This window comes from Trachemys scripta, chromosome 13, assembly GCF_013100865.1.
Source record: "Trachemys scripta elegans isolate TJP31775 chromosome 13, CAS_Tse_1.0, whole genome shotgun sequence".
Taxonomy (NCBI): domain Eukaryota; kingdom Metazoa; phylum Chordata; order Testudines; family Emydidae; genus Trachemys; species Trachemys scripta.
In genome coordinates, this window is record NC_048310.1 from 43,557,597 (window position 1) to 43,573,083 (window position 15,487).

Genomic DNA, 15,487 nt, shown 5'->3' on the forward strand with positions numbered 1-15,487 from the left:
CTCTTTGTGTGTGTCTCTAGGTACAAGGCTGAGATGAGAGGAGAGCTCCCGGTTTGATGTAATCTCGACAAGGATTTTGGTCAAGGAAGATGGTGCTGGACTCGGGGACACAGTCATATGAGCGGCATCGCAATGTCCTGAGCGCCAGCCCCCAGCGCGAGAGGGGCGGGAAAAAGTTCTCTGAACATAATGGGCTGCGACTCTATTCCTACCTCTCCCCTTCACCATCTCCAGATTCAGACCCTACCCACCTGGGCCAAAGGCTCAAAACGCCTACCAAGCTCAAGTGCTCCAAGGTCTCAGAAGCAAGGCCCGAGGTCAGGCGGCTGTCGGAAATCTGCCCTGCTTTCCCAAGCCCCTGCAGCTGGATGCGCCGTAGCGAGAGCACCTGCACTGTGAATAGTAGTGGCCGGGCACGTGCACAGATCCGCAGTGCAGCTTCCCTGCCTCATATTGCCAGGCCAAAGGCTGAGGAGATCAACGTCAGCAGGAGGAGTCCTTGCCTGCTGGTGGCCCTTAGGCCCTTGAATGTTGACGAGGAGAGAGAGAAGTTCTTCCAGTCTCGTTATACTTACAACCCACAGTTTGAGTATGAGGAGCCTGTCCCCACGGCTGTGTTGGAGAAATACAGAGATGCATCAGACCAGTTCATTACACAGGTAAAAAACCAGTCCCTCGAGCACCCCTCCCACAGGCAGGTTGGCTTATTACCCTAAGGGACGGACACACAAACCCACCCACCCCTTACAGCAAAACGCCAGACTGTCTTCTTGCCCTGAGACTAAAGCTGCCACACAGCAAGGGGCCAGATTAGGTCAACACCCAGGGGATAACCCTGTCCCCCATCTAGCAAGGAGGTGGGCTGGTTTGACACCTGGGAGATAGCTTCCCCCTAAGTACAGCCAGGGCTGGAACCAGGGAATAGTGCTCCTCCAGCATTGGTGGGGGAGGGGATATCCTTCTGTCAGAGCAATTCCCTGATGTCAAGGAGTCTATCACATACTGCAACAGTTAAATAATCGTTTGGTTTTCTGGAACATGTCTTCATTTGAAGGACTCATACTAAGGCTTTGTCTACATTGGCAAATGAAAGACAAAACTTTTGTGAGAGGTGTTAAAAAAACTACACACCCCCAAAAGACAAAAGTTTTGCCGATGACAAGCTGTGTGAACAGCATTTTGTCAGCAGGAGAGCTAATGTGCCGCTTGTTGGGAATGGAAGCTTTTTGTCCTCTCGACAAACAGCAGGTGCACTGCGTGCCTTTTAGCAGCACAGCTGTGTTGCTAAAAGCTGCGTAGTGTAGACATAGCCTAAGAAACCCGCCTTGTTGAATGGAATAACTGATGCCCTTGTTTTTATATTTCAGATATTTCTGTTCCCTCTCCAAGCTTGTTGGGCTTTATCTTGTCACAGAGTGCTCTTGTACACTGATGCATAGTGGTCATTACCCCACATTATAGATTGTGAAAAGTTGGTATGTTAGAATAAATAAAATGGAAAAAAGAAAGGATACATTGGTGTGAAACTGTATGAGCCCAAAATCTCAAATTCAGAATTAAAGCGGCTAGAACAACATAAACTCTGACTTTGAGCTTCTGTTTTATGGAGCAACTGCTAATCCCTCCATAGTTAAGACTGCAACGTGTTTCTTGTTTAAAGCAGAATTTTGAATCTTCTCTAAAATCTACATGCAGTCGGATTAGGCTGGAAAATTGGAGTTATCTTTTATTGGCTCAACAACTGTTGGTGAGAGAACAAGCTTTGAAGCTTACAAAGAGCTCTCCTCCAGGTCTTTGAAAGGTACTCCCGGTGTCCCAGCTAAATGTAAAATGGAACAGATTGTTTGGCATATGTAGTTAGCACATATTCTAAGGGACCATTCAAGGTAGTAGGACAAAAAGAGGGGGTTAGTCCGTTACAAATCGTTGTGATAAGCCATATATCCAGTGTCTCTGTTCAGTCCATGATAGTGTCTAGCACAAAGTTGGGCAAACTAGGGCCCGCAGGCCCGTCCTGCCCGGCCCTTGAGCTCCCGGCCGGGGACGCTAGTCCCCAGCCCCTCCTCTGCTGTCCCCCCTCTCCCACAGCCTCAGCTCACGGTGCTGCCAGCGCTCTGGGCGGCGGGGCTGCGAGCTCCTGCCGGGCAGCATGGCTGCGAGAGCTGCCGGCCTGCCCCAGTACTCTAGACTGCGCAGCGGCGGGGCTTGCTCCAGGTGGGCGGTGCGGCTGCCAGTGCTGGTGCTCAGAGCGGCATGGTAAGGGGGCGGGGAGCAGGGGGCCTGGATAAGAGGCAGAGGATCCCGGGGGCAGTCAGGGGACAGGGAGCGGGGGGGTTGGATGGGGGTGGAGTCCCGGGGGGTGGTTAGGGGTGGGGGGTCCTGGGATGAATTGGGAGTTCTGAGGGGGCAGTCGGGGTGAGAAGTGAGAGGGGGCGGATAGGGGGCGGGGCAGGCTGTTTAGGGAGCCACAGCCTTCCCTACCCGTCCCTCCATACAGTTTCGGAATCCTTATGTGGCCCTCAGGCCAAAAAGTTTGCTCACCCCGGTCTAGCAGAGTTATGAATTTAAGCTCCTAGGCTCATCATTTGAAAGCGATTTGCAGGTTTCCTTTGAGGATGAGAGCTCATAGATCAGACATAGAGTGATTGCTTTGTGAAAGGTGTTCACCCACAGGTGACAGGGTGTTTTGTCTTTTATCAGTTTCCTGTGTGAGTTCATGGAGAGTACAGTGAGTGTCTGGTTTCACACACACAGTTGTTTGTGGGACATTGAGTGCACTGGATGGGGTACCCCACATGTTGTGATAGGCACGTGCAGGGCCCACGGATCTTGGAAGGTGTGTTGTGAGAGTGTTGATCATTGTAGCAGTGTTGTGAGAGCGTTGATCATTGTAGCAGTGGAGATATGTCTGCAGGTTTTGCAGCTGTTGTTCTGGAAGCGTCCAGTGCTGCTTTGAGTTGGTGTGTTTGGTCTGTGGGGAGCTTGCTTCTGATGATGAGCTTGGAGGGTTGGGGTTGTTTGAAGGCCAGAAGTGTGAATTCAGGATTCTTCCTTTCAGGATGAGGTGACCATCAAGTATTGGTTGTTGTTGTTTGATAATATCCTGTATAGGTTCCAGTGTGGGGTGGTAGGTGACAACTAGGGGTGTGTGGTTGGAAGGGGTTTTATTTCTGTACAGAAGCAGGTTCTCTCAGGATATTTGGGTGGCCCGTTCCATGATGCAATCTACTTCTCTGATGGAGCATCCTTGTTTGATGAAGGTGTTTTTAAGTGTGTTAAGGTGTATATCCCAAACTTTCTCCTTGGAGCACATTCTGTGGTATCTTAGCAACTGGCTGTAGATAAGATTTCTTGGTGTATTTGGGGATCTATGAAGGTAAGTGTGGTGATCTGTGGGTTTCTTGTATATAATTGTCTGTAGGGTTCCATTGTTGAAGCTGGTGGGGGTGTCCAGGAAGTTGATGCTGGTGTGGGAGTGTTCTAGAGTTTAATTGACTGGTGGTGATTGTTGGAATTGTGATGGAAATCTATGAGCGAGTTTAAACCATCTGTCCAGAGGATGAAAATATCACCAATGTGTCTCAGGTATATCATTGGTTTCATGGTGCATTTGTCCAGAAATTCTTCAAGAAGAACCCAAGAAGAGGTTGATATATTGGGGAGCCATCCTAGTACCTATGGCTGTTCCCCTGGTTTGGACAAAGTGTTTGTTGAATGTAAAATTGTTATGGGTTAGGCTGAAATGGATGAGTTCAGCCATGTATCTGGGGTGCTATCTGAGGGATGTCCATTGTCGTGTAAATATTTGAGGCAGGCAGCGATGCTGTCATTTTGAGGGATGTTGGTGTTTAGGGAAGTGGCATCCATGGTGGCGAGGATGGTGTTCTGAGGGAGGCTGTTAATGTTGTGGAGTTTGTGGAGGAAGTCATTTGTGTCTTGGAGGAAGCTGGTCTTTTGTGTGGTGAGTGGTCAAGATGATTTCTGTCCATTCTGGTATGCCTTCAGTAAGAGTGCTATGGCAAGATATGATGTATCTGCCTGGGTTCCCTTGTTTGTGTATCTGCTACTGCAATACAAATAATAAATAAGAACTCCTTACTTGATATGGGGAGCGATTGCTGCTGGCTGACAGATCACACTGCACACAACAAGTTACCTCTCCTACTGTTTCCAGTGGCACAGTCGCTGTTAAAGACTAACCATGCATTAGGGGATTTCTTACAATGATTTCTGTGTAGTTTAAGTAAATATGCTCGGCTCCCAAAAGAATGAATGGTGCATCTAGGAGCTGGAGGGAGATGTGGTTGTCTTGTGTGTGAAGCAGCACCTTAACAGTGCGTCTCCTGGGGAACGATATTAAGAGCAGAAGGCTCCACTGGGTGGCAGCAACCTTAACTCTCTATTTTTTCTCAGTAAGTATTCTAGCAGCTGATGGTTGTGACCTGCTGTAGTTAAGGTTGTATAACAGTTTCCAGCCTAGCCTCCTGTTTTGATTGCTTGTAACTGGCTGAAATTTTCTAGTCTTGGTCTCTTCCACGCGTGGTGATTGAGTATATAAGTTTGAGCAAATAACATTCAATCATTTGAATGAGAGGAGACTGAGGTAAAAATGTGCTGTGTACACATACGCACTCTTATCTTTCTGTGTGCCTTAGTGCTGAGATGATGGGGATCAAGGGCTGATAATTGATATGCAAATAGCCCTCCCTAAAAGAGAGATTAAGTGTTCCTGGGAGAACTGGTTGCAAATTGACCAAGTTATGAGGATTTGAAAATGTATACTTTGTATCTGAAATACAATTAATACCTCTTTCAGAGCAGAAGATAGGTGGTTGCATTGCACACATGTAATTTCAAATTATAGTCCCTGGAATCACCCAGAACCTGGAACGACTAATTTCCAAAAGGTTCAGGACCATCTAGGTTCTAGTGAAAGGAGGGCAAGAGTGGCTTCTGAGTTCTTCCCCACACTATCTCCTAGTCCAGGAGGCCATGCACTGGTCTGGGATCCAGGAGGTCCTGAGATCTATTCTTCTGTCTTATGAACTGCAATACTGGACCAGACCATCTAGTCTGGCATCCTGTCTCAAACAATGGCCAGTTCCAGGTACTTCAGAGGAAGAAGGTGGAAGAAACTCTGTAACAACAGACAATTATATAATCTGCACATAAGAGACGTTTCTTCCCAACTCAGAGCAGTTAGTGGATGATCTATAGGCTGAAGCAGGGTGGGTTTGATCCCTAAATATTATTAAATCTGTCTGTCTGTGGATGTTCTTGTTATACATATCTCATCCTCTTTGAATCTTACACTGGCTCTTCTCCTCAATCGTATTTTTGTGACAGTAAGTGCCACAGATTGGCTAGGTGTTGGGTTTTTAAAAAGTCATTTTTGATTTAATATGTTGCCTTTGGATAAGTCTACTCTAGCACTTTTGTCGGTAAAACTTTTCTTGTTCAGGGGAGTGAAAAAAAACCCACCCCTGACCAACGTAAGCTTCACCGACAGAAGCGCCGGTGTGGACAGTGCTTTGTCAGTGGGAGATGCTCTCTCGCCGACATAGCTACCGCCGCTCTTTGGGGATCGTTTAATTATGCCGACGGGAGAGCTCTCTCCCATCGGCACAGGGCGGCTACACGGGAGACCTTACAGTGGTGCAGCTGCAGCGGTACAGGTGTGCCATTGTAAGGTCTGTAGTGTAGACATAACCTTTAAATGTCCTTGAATATCCCTTTGTTATTATGTGAGAGGGTGAATAGGAACTGCTGAGACCATCTGTGTCCTACTCGTTTTGTTATATCTCTCCTATATCTCTTGTTCCTCTTCTATTGAAACTAATAAGTCCCAATCTTTTCTATCTTCCTTATACAGACAACTTTCCTCAGGCTTTGTCTACACTGCACTTTCGTTTGTAAAACTTTTGCCATTCAGGGACGTGAAAAAAACGACAGAAATTCTCCCCAAATGACAGTAGTTTTACTGACGAAAAGTGCCAGTGTGGACAGCGGTTTGTTGGCGGGAGAGCTCTCCCATCGACAAAGCTACCGCCTCTCACTGGGGGTGGATTAATTTTGTTGGCGGGAGAGCTCTCTCCTGCCAACAAAGAGCGGCTGCACTGCGCACCTTTTAGCGGCACGGCTGTAGCCTAAACGAATAAGCCCCAGTCTTTTCATCTTCCTTATACAGACAACTTTTCAGCCTCTCGTCATTTCCACCACTCCTATTTCTGTTATAGCTTTGTGACAGGGAGACCAGTATCCCAAGGGAGGAAGTGTTGATTTATGACATGGCATTGTGAGATCTTCAGTTTTATTTTCTCTCATTCTTCCTGCATCTAAATGTTTTGTTTGCTTCTTTTGACTGATGCTGCACATTGAGCTGTTTGCAGTGACACACACGTCTCTTTCCTGGATGATTACCGTTAACTTACAACCCAGTAAAGTATGAATAATTCAGATTATTCCATCCAATGCGCATAACTTTGCATTGTAAGACTGAATTTTAAGTGTTCAATTCAATCCGAATTTTCTAGTCTTGACTGACCTATATACCTTTGTTATCTGAAACTTTAGCCACCTCATTTCTCTCCCATTATTCCAGATAATAAATATTAAACAGCTGTTCTAGTACAGAACCTTGAGATATCCTAGTGATCACTTTCAATATTGAAAATTGACCATCTGTTCCTACTCCTGAGAATCTTTGTCACTCAGCCAAGTTCTTAAGCATGAGTAGTTGCCTCTCACCTCGTGACTATGTAATTTGCTTCTTTGTCATTTTTTTTTATATCTTGTAAACTGGTTCTTTATCCACACAACAAAAGTAAAAATAGTTCAGACACAGACTGTCATTTGCAGCTGAAGCTGTGCCATCTCTACCATGTGTTATTTATGTGGTTTTATAATTCTCTTTAAGTGTAGTTTTAACCAGTTTCCTTGCACTGAATTAAGGCTCCCAAGCCTATAATTCATAGGATCTCCTCCAGTACTATTTTTCAAGATAGGTATAATGTTTGTTTCCCTGCAGTCTTCTGGTATAAGCTGCTGGTTTTTAGGATATTGCATATTTTTGGTAGTACCTCAGAAGATAATTCCACTTTCCTGGATTAATACATTCTGGTCCTGGTGACTCGCTGCTCTGTAATTTTTGTTTCAGAACCTCCTCTTTTGATAACTTAATATTTATTACTTGAAAAGAATAGGTAACTCCCCAACATACAAAACTACTCAAGATAATTAAATCCCAGGCAGACTGCAAAGAAGTACGAAAGGATCTCTCAAAATTAGGTGACTGGGCAACAAAATGGCAGATGAAATTCAATGTTGATAAATGCAAAGTAATGCACATTGGAAAACATAATCCCAACTATACATATAAAATAATGGGGTCTGAATTAGCTGTTATCACTCAAGAAAGAGGTTTTGGATTGTGGATAGTTCTCTGAAAACATCCACTCAATGTGCAGCAGCAGTCAAAGAAGCGAACAGAATGTTGGGCATCGTTAAGAAAGGGATAGATAATAAGACAGAAATTATCATATTGCCTCTATATAAATCCATGGTATGCCCACATCTTGAATACGGTGTGCAGATGTGGTTGCCCCATCTCAAAAAAGATATATTGGAATTGGAAAAGGTTCAGAAAAGGGCAACAAAAATTATTAGGGGTATAGAACGGCTTCCATATGAGGAGAAATTAATAAGATTGGGACTTTTCAGCTTGGAAAAGATATGACTAAGGGGAGATATGATTGAGGTCTATAAAATCGTGACTGGTGTAGAGAAAGTAAATAAGGAAGTGTTATTTACTCCTTCTCATAACACGAGAACTAGGGGTCACCAAATGAAATTAATAGCCAGCAGGTTTAAAATAAACAAAAGGAAGTATTTCTTCACACAATGCACAGTCAACCTGTGGAACTCTTTGCCAGAGGAAGTTGTGAAGGCGAAGACTATAACAGGGTTCAAAAAAGGACTAGATAAATTCATGGAGGATAGGTCCATCAATGGCTATTAGCCAGGATGGGCAGGGATGGTGTCCCTAGCCTCTGTTCGCTAGAGGCTGGGAATGAGAGACAGGGAAAGGATCACTTGATTCCCTGTTCTGTTCATTCCCTCTGGGGCACCCAGCATCGGCCACTGTCGGAAGACAGGATACTGGGCTAGATGGACCTTTGGTCTGACCCAGTATTGCCGTTCTTATGTTCTTAACGTCATCTGTGGTGAAGACTGATGCAAAATAAATCCTTTAGCTTGTCTGCAATATTCCTAACTCCTTAATTGCTTTCTTTACCTCTGGTAGTCAACAAGACTTCCTGCTTCTAATACACTTCAAGAATTTCTTGTTCTTATGTCTCTGGGTGTTGTGCTCTTCAAATTCCCTATTATTCCTCTGACTTTCCATTTTAGCTGTTATAGTTTACGTTCTCTTTTTCCATTGCTTCACTTGGGCTGGATATCCACCTTTAGAAGGTAACCTGTTTGGCTCAGATAACCTCTCCAACCTTACCAATTAAGCATGTTGTTTATTCTTCTCTTGCCTCCTTTTCAGTGAGAGATCCACATGCTTCTTGTGATTATGGTTGTAGAATTTGTTTACGTGCTCAAACCGTGGTTTTTTAATTCCTTCATTTTGGCTTAAAAAAGAACCACAGCTAGTCAATAGGATCATATATTCCATCTTCCTAAAGTTTTACGATCCCTTCCCTGAGGATGTTGATTTTACTAATAGTTAAATAATATAATTGCCACTTCAAGTAATCTGCGGTCCGGTGTGTTGCTTAGGCCTAATGGAAGAATAGCCTCTCCTCTTTTGGTGTAAAACTAACTGTTCCAAGAAGCAATCATTTGTAATGTTGATCAGTTGCTTCTTTAATTCTTGTTCCAGTGTGACAGATGTGACACATATGCAGAACTGAAGTCACCCGTTATCGCTGCATTGTTGGAGATGGTTGCCTCTCTGGTCTCCTACAACAGTATGCTCTCCCTTTTCCTCATCAGGAGGCCACTAGTATATGTGAATTGTTAGGACTTGAACCTGTCAGTTCAAAACATTTCTTTTTCATTTCTATTAAATCTGCTAGGTGCTACTCCCCACCTCTGACCTGACCTGACCTGACCTGTCCTTCCTATATAGATTAGGGTTCCACTGGCTGGCCTTAATCATTCTCTGCCGTTCAAACTTCTTCCGTGGAGGTTGGCAAAATATGCTGCTTACGCTTTTCAGATGAAGTAGTAACTGAGGCACAAAAAGGTTAAGACCAACACTTTCAAAAGAGGCCACTAATTGGGGGTCCTTCACTATTTACGTAGCCAATTGTAACAGCTTGGGCCTGATTTTTTCAGAGTTACTGAACAATCGTAGTTCTCATTGACTTCAGCTGGAGTTGTGGGTACTTGGCACTTCCAGAAATCAGGTCCCTGGTAGACACCTTGGGTACATCTGCACTGATATGGGCTTGCAGGGCTGGTGCTACAAGGCTCTTTTAGCAGTGTAGATGGTCCCGCTTGGGCTAGAGACCAGGCTCTGAAACCCGGGAAGGGGAGAGGGTCTCAGAGCCCAGGTTCCCACTTGAGCGGGAATGAATAAACATCTATTTTTAGCCTCAGAGTGTGAGCCACACAAGGCCAAGTCTGCTGCTCAGGCTCTGAGACTTGTTGCCATGGGGTTTATTTTGCAGTGCAGATGTATCCTTGAGACCGAGTTAGACTCTGAACGTCAGCAGCCTTGTGGCCTGTGGTTTGCACAAGGTCACACAAAGTTTATGGCAGATCTGAGAACAGAACCAAGATCACTGCATTAATAGACCCATAGCTGATCCACCAGATGACATTGCTTGAGCAAAAGCACTTCACATATGAGTGGTTGGATATGCTGTCTATAAAGTGGGGCTATTTGTGTCTGTTCGTCAACTGCTTTGAGATCTACAAGTGGGAGAGCTAAGCGTGAAGGGCATGGGGCTGATCTGTAATAACTTCTCAATACTACAAATGAGCTGAAAGAACAAGGAGTACTTGTGGCACCTTAGAGACTAACAGATTTATTTGGGCATAGGCTTTCGTGGGTAAAACCCACTTCATCAGATGCAGGGAGAATCATAGAATATCAGGGTTAGAAGGGACCTCAGGAGGTCATCTAGTCCAACCCCCTGCTCAAAGCAGGTCTAATCCCCAGACAGATTTTTACCCCAGTTCCCTAAGTGGCCCCCTCAAGGACTGAACTCACAACCCTGGGTTTAGTAGGCCAATGCTCAAACCACTGAGCTATCTGTCCCCCCACACTCTCCTGATTGCAGTGGAGTGGAAAATACAGTAGGCAGAAATACACCTCTACCTCAATATAACGCTGTCCTCGGGAGCCAAAAAATCGTACCGCATTATATTGAACTTGCTTTGATCCACCGGAGTGCGCAGCCCCGCCCCCCCGGAGCACTGCTTTACCGCGTTATATCCAAATTTGTGTTATATCGGGTGGTGTTATATTGAGGTAGCGGTGTATATACACAATACAAGAAAAGATGGGAGTTGCCTTACCAAGTGGGGGGGTCAGTTCTAACACCGCTACCACTCTGAAACCTGTCACAGATGAGCTGGTTAGTGGGATAGTTACTGTAGGACTATATTGAGTGATTGGATTGTTCACTGTATGCTTGAGTGGACTTAATTTAATAGTGGAGCAGGGCTGTTAGGAAACTAGCAGGAAGGCAACCACCTGGTAAGCATTTCCTAGCTAACCTCCTGGTAAGCATTTCCTAGCTAACCTCCTGGTAAGCATTTCCTAGCTAACCTCCTGGTAAGTATTTCCTAGCTAACCTCCTGGTAAGCATTTCCTAGCTAACCTCCTGGTAAGCATTTCAAGGGAGCTAAAAAAATGATGCTTGTGCTATTAAGCTGTGAAGACGTTATTTCCAAGCACCAGTAAAGTTAAGAGTTTTTGGCCAAGGCTCGGGACTAGCATGTCAGAGGGACACTGAACAGTTAGTCATGCTCTAGAGCAGGGGTCGGCAACCTTTCAGGAGTGATGTGCCGAGTCTTCATTTATTCACTCTGATTTAAGGTTTCAAATGCCAGTAATACATGTTAACGTTTTTAGAAGGTCTCTTTCTATAAGTCTAGAATATAGAACTAAACGATTGTTGTATGTAAAGTAAATAAGGTTTTTTAAATGTTTAGGAAGCTTCATTTCAAATTAAATTAAAATATACGGCCCCCTGGACCGGTGGCCAGGAACCAGGCAGTGTGAGTGCCACTGAAAATCAGCTCGTGTGCCGCCTTCGGCACCTGTGCCATAGGTTGCCTACCCCTGCTCTAGAGTGAGGGGGATGGCAGGTACCACCCATCGTGATGATTTTTGTCTATTGGCTGCAACAAAATTCCATTTGCGATTGAATTTGTTTTCTTTCAAATGCAGGATGAACCTGAGCCATTTGGAAATTGTTCATGAAAAGATGTAGGGAGGGAGCGGGAGACCCGTTATAGTCACTAGTCCACTGGTATTAGGCACTCACCGGGGATGTGGGAGACCCAGGTTCAAGTCCTTGCTCTGAATAAGACTTGAACCTGGGTCTCCCTCGTCCCAGGTGAGTGCCCTAACCTCAGGGGGCTATTAGCTATTCTAGAAGCTTGCTTTCTCTCTGGTTTTGACCAGAAATTCCATCCTGGACCTGAGAAACCTTCCAAAAGAATCAGCATTTTCTGACCAAAAACCCCCAAAATTGTTGAAAAATCTGTTATTCCTTTATCAGATAACATACAAAAATATATACAATGTCTTTGTGTATCAAAAGCAGTCAACTGTTTGATTCTTTTATCAGGTATTCCTTTAACGGGGCGTAGCCCAAGGAGATCTGTGTAGAGCTATGGAGGCTGCACTTGAAACTGTAGGAGGTAGCTTGGGGAAAGACTGACTCTCTTTTATGTGTGTGTGGCAGGCAACTGGGATCATTCATGCCGTCCTGGAGAAGTACGGCTCTTATGAAAGCTTTGAAGTGGCCACTGGTGGAAGACTGCTGAGCAAGTGCCAGATCTGGTCTATTATCCGGAAGTACATGCAGAAGGAGGGCTGTGTGGGAGAGGTAATAATTGTCTTCATTTTGTTTATGAACACCTTCACCACAACCACTGCTAGCACAGATCAGTGGGGATAATAGAGAAAAGAAGAGTTGGACTCAAAAGTACGATGTATACTGTGATGGGTTGGATCACAGAAACCCCATTGGAAGCTGCCAACTGATGTGCCAAGACTACTTCTGCCCCTGCTTTCCCTGCCAAGCTCAGGACCCCAGCACCCTGTCTTGCTGAGCCAGACACGCCCGTCTGCTCCAACACAGACCCGGGGTCTAAATTACTTGCCCCAGAGCTGCAGACTTAACTGAAAGCAGCTAAAAGAAGTGTTCTTGACTTTAACACTCAGATGCCCAACACCCAATGGGGTCTAAACCCAAGTAAATGCATTTTGCCCTATAAAGCTTATACAGGGTAAACTCATGAATTGTTCGCCCTCTATAACATTGATAGAGAGGTATGCACAGCTGTTTGCCCCACCCCCAGGTATTAATACATACTCTGGGTGAATTAATAAGTAAAAAGTGATTTTATTAGATACAGAAAGTAGGATTTAAGTGGTTCCAAGTAGTAACAGACAGAACAAAGTGAATTACTAAGTAAAATAAAATAAAACACGTAAATCTAAGCCTAATACAGTAATAAAATTGAGAACAGATAATATCTCACCCTGGAAGATGTTTTAATAAGTTTCTTTCACATACTGGACGCCTTCCTAGTCTGGGCACAATCCTTTCCCCTGGTACAGCCCTTGTTCCAGCTCAAGTGGTAGCTAGGGGATTCCTCATGATGGCTCTCCCTCTTTGTTCTGTTCCACCCCTTTATATATCTTTTGCATAAGGCGAGAATCCTTTGTCCCTCTGGGTTCCTACTCCCCCCCTTCTCAATGGAAACGCACCAGGTTAAAGATGGATTTCAGTTCAGGTGACATGATCACATGTCACTGTAAGAGTTCATTACCCACTTGCCAGCACACAGGTATACAGGAAGACTTACAGGTAAAACAGAGCCATCTGCAGTCAATTGTCCTGGTTAATGGGAGTCATCAAGATTCCAAACCACCATTAATGGCCCACACTTTGCATAATTACAATAGGCCCTCAGAGTTCTCTTTCATATTTCTAGTTTCAAATACAAGAGTGGTACATTTATACAAATAGGATGATCACACTCAGTAGATTATAAGCTTTGTAGTGATACCTTACAAGAGACCTTTTGCATGAAGCATGTTCCAGTTACAATTCGCATATTTTCATAAAATCATAGAATCATAAAATCATAGAATATCAGGGTTGGAAGGGACCTCAGGAGGTCATCTAGTCCCACCTCCTGCTCAAAGCAGGACCAATCCCCATCTAAATCATCCCAGCCAGGGCTTTGTCAAGCCGGGCCTTAAAAACCTCCAAGGAAGGAGACTCCACCACCTCCCTAGGTAACGCATTCCAGTGCTTCACCACCCTCCTAGTGCAATAGTGTTTCCTAATATCCAACCTGGACCTCCCCCACTGCAACTTGAGACCATTGCTCCTTGTTCTGTCAAATAGAGTGCAATGTCACATATACCGACAAAGCCAAAATTAAACATAGCTATTGATTGAGAGGAAGCAATTTGGGAACCCATGATTCTTAGAACCCAGCAGTGAGAGTGGGTAAGTAAGTATGAGCTTGCAACACGAAGTTGCTGCAAACAAATCGGATGTAATTTTGTGCTGCAGGAGAGTCACCTAGAGTAGCAGGGTTTTAATAGCACTTCTCTATATGGCTCTGATGTCTGCAGCTGGAAATATTGTTTTCACTTCTGAGCACTTCGGAACCAGGAAGATGTTAACAAACTGTAGCACAAACAGTTCTAGGAATGTGGCACAGGAAAGACTCAAGGCATTTTGGCGTAAAAGTGATATCCAGAGTGACTACATAAATCAGACATGTTGATTCCAAAACACAGTGTTACCAAGCTGAGTTTTCACCCTTTGTGGACTAAATCCAGTTCTCGTGGAAACAAGCACTCTTGTCTTGACTACAGTGGAGTTACACCAGAGCACCACTGAGCCCAGTGGCAGCTGTAAAACATGTGCGAAAAAAATACACATTTATCTTAGTTTATACAGCTGCTCCTCTTATTAAATGTAGGAGCCAAAGATCTAACCAAATGTAGCCAATACAGGCCCGTCTTGAGCGCTAGTCATGGCTCGCAGGGTGCAGAAAGCTGCCCTAAAAGGACTGCTGAGGATTCAGCTAGCTCAGCTCTGCGCCACTCCTTCCTGGCCCCATACCGTAGGGGGCACAGATTCACAGATTTTTAAGGACAGAAAGGACCACTGTGGTCATCTCGTCTGATCTGTATAACACAGGCCAGAGAAGTTCCCTGAATTAATTCCTGTTTGATTCCAGGAATTTAGATTTTCTAAAATTAATTCCTGGAATCAAACATCCAATATTAATTTAAACTTGTCTAGTGACAGAGAATCCACCACAGCCCATAGTAAGTTGTTCCAATGCTTAATTACTCTCGCTGTTAAACATTTGAGCCTTGATTTCTAGTCTGGGTTTGTCTGGCTTCAGCTTCCAGCCACTGTTATAACTTTATCTGCTAGATTGAAGAACCTTCTATCAAATTTCAGTTCCCTACGTATGCACTTGGACTGTAATCAAGTCACCCCTGGACCGCTGTTTGGTAAGCTAAATAAACTGAGCTCCTTGCCTATTGCTGTGAGGCATGGTTTCCAATCCTTTAATCATTCTTGTGGGTCTTCTGTGAACCCGCTCTAGTTTTTCAACATTCTTCTTGAATTAGGGACACCAGAACTGAACACAGTATTCCAGCAGCAGTCGCTCCAGTGCTAAATACAAAGGTAAAATAATCTCCTTTTTCCTTCTTGGGAGTCCCCGGTGTACACATCCATGGTTCACATTAGCCCTTTCGGCCACAGTGTCACACTGGGAACTCACGAGCAGGCATGCACCAGCAATCGCCATCAGGGTAAGAGCCCCTTTGGGGCCATTACAGAGCAGGACATATATATGAGCAGCCCTTACTGCCATAATTTGTGCCGGGGTCAGAATCTGCCCTCTGGAAGCCCTGGAATTGGTCATGTACCAAGACGGCATAAAGCTGCTTTTGTCTTTACCCCACTCCGAGTCCTGCACTGAGCACAGCTTGACTGGCCCATTGTAGCCGAGCGTGTATATTGTATCAGACATGCCATATACAAAACCTATGAGGAGCTGCTATCTTTAGGCACCAGGGCCCCCTCAGTGTGATATCTTATGGTCATGTGTTTCATCTGTGATGCTGTAATTAACATCAGTTAGTGGTCAGGCTAGCTAGGGCCTGAGGTCAGTGAGTCACTGTGCTGGAAGCTAGAGAAATGTCAGAGTGTGACAGCTGCAGCGCTGCACGAGACTGCTGGTGGGGGGGGGGGGG

The 15,487-nt window shown here is 44.9% G+C and overlaps 1 protein-coding gene across 1 annotated transcript in view; it reads left to right on the top strand.

The window, feature by feature from the left end:
- Window positions 1-15,487, top strand: part of KIAA0895L (KIAA0895 like) — a 47,959-nt gene continuing 32,472 nt past the window's right edge. Inside the window, exons 1-2 of the mRNA XM_034788503.1 lie at window positions 1-659; window positions 11,931-12,074. Of these exons, the coding sequence (XP_034644394.1) occupies window positions 90-659; window positions 11,931-12,074 (714 nt within the window). The 5' untranslated portion in view covers window positions 1-89. The remainder of the gene's footprint in view (window positions 660-11,930; window positions 12,075-15,487) is intronic.